The sequence below is a fragment of the Didymella exigua genome, assembly GCF_010094145.1.
Source record: "Didymella exigua CBS 183.55 unplaced genomic scaffold M421scaffold_10, whole genome shotgun sequence".
Taxonomy (NCBI): Eukaryota; Fungi; Ascomycota; class Dothideomycetes; order Pleosporales; family Didymellaceae; genus Didymella; species Didymella exigua.
The window spans coordinates 186,833-192,832 of NW_022984784.1; the positions used below are offsets into that span (position 1 = coordinate 186,833).

The following is a 6,000-nucleotide window of genomic DNA, read 5'->3' on the forward strand; positions in this document are numbered from 1 at the left end:
GATGACTTCACGCTTAGTGAGGAACGTGTGTCCTATTGCTTGACGTCTTGTTTCTCACGTCGAGCCAGAGGGCATCGAAACCGAACTCAACCGTGGCTGCGAGACTACCATAGCTCTCTGGTCATGCGCCAGTAATGTTGATCTTACCGGTCTCATGGGTAATCAAGACTTCTAGATCTCAGAGAAGGAGACCATAAATTAGTACGATCTCTATCGGCTGATCTTTGGATCTGCACAGTCGCACTCCAACACGTGTCTGCACGTGGACGCATTGAACTTCTATGCTACGGACACATGTAGTCTGCCCTCAACTTTGTGAAAGTTAAGTATTGTTTACATTCAACATGGAGGTCAATCCGCTCGAGGCCTAACCGGCCTCCACAAGTTTTCTAAACTCTTGCATCCTTTCCGGGGGCTCGTTCAGCACACAGAAAGTCTCGGTCTCAGCCAACCTCGGGACAGACCCCTGCATGTCGCAGCATGCAGCCTCAGAGGATCCATGCCGACTCTTCCGACGACGAGGAACCGTACGGGAAACTGTGCCTGCGAAGAAGGTGTTGTTACTTCTCCACTTATAATCCCGGTCGCGCCAGTCAGCGCCGGTCAGGCCAGCATATGCACCTCTCCTCATTGGATACCTTCAGCTACCGCCTCGCTCAGACGAGGGTTTTGGCCAACCACACCAACGACGGTTCGGACGTTCTTCTGAAGAAGTACAATACAGAATGATCGACCCCTGGCTTTCCATCTTGAACGCGCCCAAGCATACGGTCAGTACACTGCCCCTCACCTGTCGGCGAGGTGTGTGCTTGTAGCCAACAAAGTCATACGATACATCTGTCCTTCAAGACGAGTTTTTGGTTGTCTCCAGTGCTTCTGTCTCAACTTCTCTCTCAAGCTCAATTGACCGTCAAATCCGGACTGTGAATAACAACATGGAGCTCGCCACTGGAACGCTTCCACAGATTTTTTTATTCGTTCCAACACTGATATTTGCAGCCCTTGCGTACCGCATCATATTCACTCAATTCTTCCACCCGCTGTCCTCCTTCCCCGGACCATGGTACCTAACCTCCTTCTCGCTGAGTCTGGCACTCGTATCCCTCACAAAGCGCGAGCCCGAGTACTTGATCCACCTGATCCGCAAATACGGAAGTGCGTTTCTCTCGTCCCACCACGTTCCCCACGCACTCATAACCCCTCCAGCAGATAAGCCCATCCGCATCTCGCCCACCATGCTCCTCTTCCCCAGCGCATCCGCACTAAAAGACATCTACCGCTCGCCGGCTTGCAACCGCAAAACGAACCTCTACGGTTCCGGCGTGCTAGGCCCTCCACACATGTTCTCTACGCTCGACGGTGAGGAACACCGCGCCTTGCGTAAAGCATTGTCCAACGCGCCTTGGACCATTGGTCAGCTGAAGAACACATGGGAACCGCGATTTGATGCGCAAGTCAACCTGTTCATGGCCAAGATGGCCGAGCACGCCCGTGCAGGACGGACGGTGTGTTTGAGCGATAAAGTTGCCGAGTTTGCGGCGGATATCATGTCCATGGTGAGCTTCACGGAGCCGTTTGGGTGCGTGGAGAGGCAGGAGGATATTAGGGATATTCTGAAGAATTGGAGACTGGGGTTGAGTTTCTTTGGGTTTGCATGCAGGTGGAGGTGGTTCCGCGATGTGGCGCTGCAGTTGCCGGTTGTGGGCTTGTGGTTTCTGCCCAAGACGGAGAACGGGAGCGGGATGGGTTGGCTAATGTGTGAAGCCGACCGACAGGTGAGCGCGAGGGAGGAGAAGAATGCTGCTACTGCTGTTGAAGAATACGGAGATGGAAAGGGCAGAAAGGATTTCATGCAGTAGTGAGTTCTCTACTTGCGTGTTTGTGGAAACTAAACGACTGCTGACAAGACATCTAGTTGCCTCGAAGCTCGCTCTTCGGATGGTGCACCTCTCACAGCGAGCCAAAAGCGCGCCCACGTTACTCTTCTCATACAGGCAGGCGCAGATACGACCGCTACCGCTATGGGCTGTATTCTGCGCTTCCTTGTCACGAGCCCGGAAGCATTTATAAGAGCGCGCGAAGAGATCAAAAAAGCAGACGAAGCAGGGCTCCTCTCAGCGCCCGTCCAGTACGAAGAGACACGCCAACACCTGCCTTACTTCGTTGGCTGTATCAAGGAAGGTCTGCGCTTACAGCCACCCGGTACTAATCTATATGCTCGAATCGCCCCGAAAGAAGGGAAGGTGATCGACGGCCATTTCGTGCCTGGTGGCACAGAAGTAACCTCGTACGCATACTGCGTACAGCGCGATCAGGCCTTGTACGATGAGAGCGCCGAGGAGTTTGAGCCTGAGCGGTGGCTGGGAAGTGAAAAACAGACCTTCGAGCTGGAGGCCGCACAGTTCACTTTTGGCATGGGGCCGCGCGTATGTCTCGGTAAGGATGTTGCGGTGATGGAGATGTATAAACTTTTGCCTGAGGTCAGTGTTCACGAATCTTACTAATGATGTCGCGAAGCTAATACCACTAGATCGTAAGGAGGTTTGACATTGAGCTCGTAGAGCCTGGGCGATACGTGGTAGATGGCGGTGTTGCCTACAATGTAGGCTTCACGGGAAAATTGATTGTCAGATGAGATACCAAGCATGCTCGAGTCTGGAGTGAGTGTTTGCGATCGATGTTATATGAGCATGGTTTAGTTCTTCGACTGAATTTCTCTATAGGTCTTTCAATGCAGCAGTGAGTCGCCAGATGCCGCATGCTGAGGGATCAAAGAATGGCTGTGGTGATGGTAGAGTTAACCCAGGTGTCTTGAGAAGATGTGAGATGATGCCCTGTGCATATCGAGCTCCGGGATATGTTTATATGAAACTCGAAGACTCCTCACATCTGCTAATTATTATCAGGCTCAGTTGCTCCAAGGTACTGCCGAGGGCATAAGTTTACTGCCGGGCCTCATATGTAAGGCCATACCTGTCTACTACTACAATTCGATGACTTGGGCCCCAGGGAAGTCGCTGATCACCTCAGTATCAAAGTATGGCGAGACTATCGTGATGCGGTCCAGGCCGCAAGCAATACGGTTCACTGTTCCAAGGAGAGTAAGCGGTAGGGTAGGGCTGAGTGACGGTGGTACAGCTGCGTCAACGGCACGAGCGTGTTCTAAACATTGACCCGGGGCTGGGTTGCGGAGTGAGCATTGCGGCGACGCAGGTGTGGAACAAAGTCATCATACTGCTCAGCAGTGAAGAGACCTTAGTCCGTACCGGTCCACGTGGTAGTGGAACTAGGGAAGAAGCGGATATGGCTCTGGTATGAAGGTGGTTAGGAGGGCAGGAAACAATGACAAAGTCAACGAAACGAAGCTGAAATGTGTGGCAATCGCGCGACTTGTCATCAAAAAAATAAGAGAGGTCTCCTTCGCATTTTCCCAGGCGAGATGCTTCAGTAATGTAGCCTGAACTTGTTTCCGACTATCGGTAGCTGGAGATATAATCATGTAACTCGAGCCATAGTTTGAAGATCAGAACAAACAACACGATAAACAAGGGGCTGAGTTCAAATGCACTTTTCATTCGTTCGAGCGAATGTATTACACACATAGTTACTAGGTATCGTCTCTGCGTCACACATTGCGACATCTCCCACCAGAACAACGACGAAAGCGCAGCAGCGCAAATTAAATTGCTCAAGAGAGCACTTAGAAGATGCGGTGAGCGAGACGCTTCCATGCGGGCCAGGTCTTGATCTCCTCGCGCTCGCGGTTGATGAGGTCCCAGTCGAGCTCACGGCGACCGGTGTCAACATCCATCTGAGCAGTCCTGAGCCAGCCGGTGCGCTTCCAGAAGTAGCCGCCCGCCCAGAAGACCGCAACAACGAACAAAGCAAGGTACGAAGAGAAGAAGTCCTCAGCAGTACCGACGCTCTTGCCAATGGGTGAGACGGCGGTGTAAAACTAAAAAAGGCATTAGTTTTTGAGACGCTTAAATTTCAGAGTGGAACATACCTGGGCGACAAGAACGATGAAGATGATGAAGAGACCGAGCCAGGATCCGTAGACACCGCCAGCAGCCTTGAATGGGATCTCGTCGACGGTGTGGCCATGGTAAGCCCAAGCCTTACGGAAGCGGATGTGAGAAAGGCAAATCGAGCCCCAGGTGAACAGCGCGGCAAGACCAGACAGCGACAGTAGCCAGTTGAAGACAATCACACCTGTTGAGGCCAGGTTGATGTAGGCCAAGACACCCCACGCAAGGATGAAGACGACGGACCACAGGGGACGACCAGAACGGTCCATGTAGCTAAAGATCTTGGGGGCGTATCCTTGCTCTGAGAGCGCAGTGAGCGTACGAGAACCACCGTACACACCAGAAACACCGATGGAGATGACCGAAACGAGGATGACGACGTTCATGAAGCTGTCAAAGCCCTTGAGACCACCGTCGCGAGACGCAATGACGAAGGGCGAAGCGTTGGCGCCAGATTCACCGAGAAGGTCAGGGTTGTCAGAGCGGACGAGCAGACCAACAAAGGTGAGACCTACGACGTAGAAGAGGGTGATACGCCAGAAGACCTGACGGACGGCTCCGGGAAGGGACTTGAGAGGGTTCTTGGTCTCAGCAGCCGCAAGACCAACCAGCTCGGTTCCAGAAAAGGCGAAGGCAGCGGTGACGAAGACGGAGCAGAAGCCCTTGAAGCCGTTTCGGAACGCACCGGGGTCGTACCAAAGACGGGCTCCCCAGTACTCGTTGTAGAGCCCGTTGTCAGGCCCTCCACCAAGGACGAAGACCAAGGCGATGATCATGAAAATAACGGTGGCGGACAGCTTGAGGCAAGAAGACCAAAACTCCTCCTCAGCGTATCCAAGAGTTCCGAAGACGTTGATGATAACGATGAAGAGCCAGAATATGAGCATCCAAACGCCAACGTGAACTTTTTCAGCGCCTGGCCAGTAGTTGAGAGTGAGAGCAGCGACGTTGATTTCGAGCGGCAGGACGATAGCCCATTGGAAGACGTAGTTCCAACCCATGGCGAAACCCCAGGAAGGATCGATGAAGCGAGTCGAGTAGGTGTAGAAACCACCAGAAACCGGGTACATGACAGCGAGTTCACCAAGAGCGTAAACAACGTTGAAGATCATTATACCCATGATGGAGAAATCCAAGAAGAGCGAGGCAGGACCCTGAGCTAGATGTCAGAATCGATCTGTGACCAGGCTGTCAATGACAACTTACACCCTTAGCAAGAGCAGCACCAGAACCGACGAAGAAACCAGCACCGATGGAGCCACCGATGGCGATCATGTGAAGGTGGCGCGTCTTCATAGACTTGTCGAGAACAGTCAATGGACCACCTTTGGGACGACGCTGGAAGGACTTCAAGTTGAGACCGTTACGGGTCATGAAGTCCTCCTGCTCACGCCATTCACCAGTGTACTCCTCCTGGGAGGAGACGGTGGGTTGAGTAACGCCATGAGGCACCTTCTCGTCGATGGGAGCGACCTTCTCGTGGTCCATGATGGGCGATCTGCGAAAGAAGGAAGAGCAGAGTAAGGAGCAAGAGCAAGGTGGAGGCCGGGCAGGCGCGCTCTTTAATGTGCAACGGGGATCAGCAGAGGGGGCAGCGCTGCGATTTCTCTAGCCTGTTCCGCAAACAGTCGACTGGGCTCGCGGCGCGACCTACCAAGTAGCGGTCCCCTCTGGATGGTGCACGGGGCACAGGTAGTGAGTGACTGCTTGGCTCGCAGCCGGCGCGCATCCTTCACGGTGGGCGGCCGGGGCTCAAAGGCAGCGGGCTGATACGCTCGCGCGCAGACATGAGTGGCTGACGCACGCGACTAGGCCGCTCTTGCCAGTCAAAGAAGCGTTGAACCAAAGTACGCTTGTAGGGATGCAAGCACGGCGGTGCTTGGCTCTTGCCATCGCGGGGACGTTCTGCGCATTGGCGTCGGTGGCGGGGGTTGCAGGACAGGCCAGCGTGGATGACAGTGGACGCGAGTAG

At 53.7% G+C, this 6,000-nt stretch overlaps 2 protein-coding genes across 2 annotated transcripts; one reads left to right on the forward strand and one right to left on the reverse strand.

Moving 5' to 3' along the window:
• The first annotated feature begins 727 nt into the window (after positions 1 to 727).
• On the forward strand, positions 728 to 2,946 carry M421DRAFT_419369 (pisatin demethylase). The gene is made up of 4 exons (XM_033592088.1): positions 728 to 1,155; positions 1,207 to 1,858; positions 1,916 to 2,480; positions 2,531 to 2,946. Exons 1-4 carry the CDS (start codon positions 936 to 938, stop codon positions 2,633 to 2,635), a joined length of 1,542 nt encoding a protein of 513 aa, XP_033449825.1. The 5' UTR covers positions 728 to 935; the 3' UTR covers positions 2,636 to 2,946.
• A 611-nt stretch (positions 2,947 to 3,557) lies between these two features.
• Positions 3,558 to 6,000, reverse strand: M421DRAFT_419371 (amino-acid permease inda1). Its single transcript, XM_033592089.1, has 3 exons — positions 5,235 to 6,000; positions 4,007 to 5,182; positions 3,558 to 3,955 (listed from the first exon to the last, which is right to left on the reverse strand). Exons 1-3 carry the CDS (start codon positions 5,514 to 5,516, stop codon positions 3,701 to 3,703), a joined length of 1,713 nt encoding a protein of 570 aa, XP_033449826.1. The 5' UTR covers positions 5,517 to 6,000; the 3' UTR covers positions 3,558 to 3,700.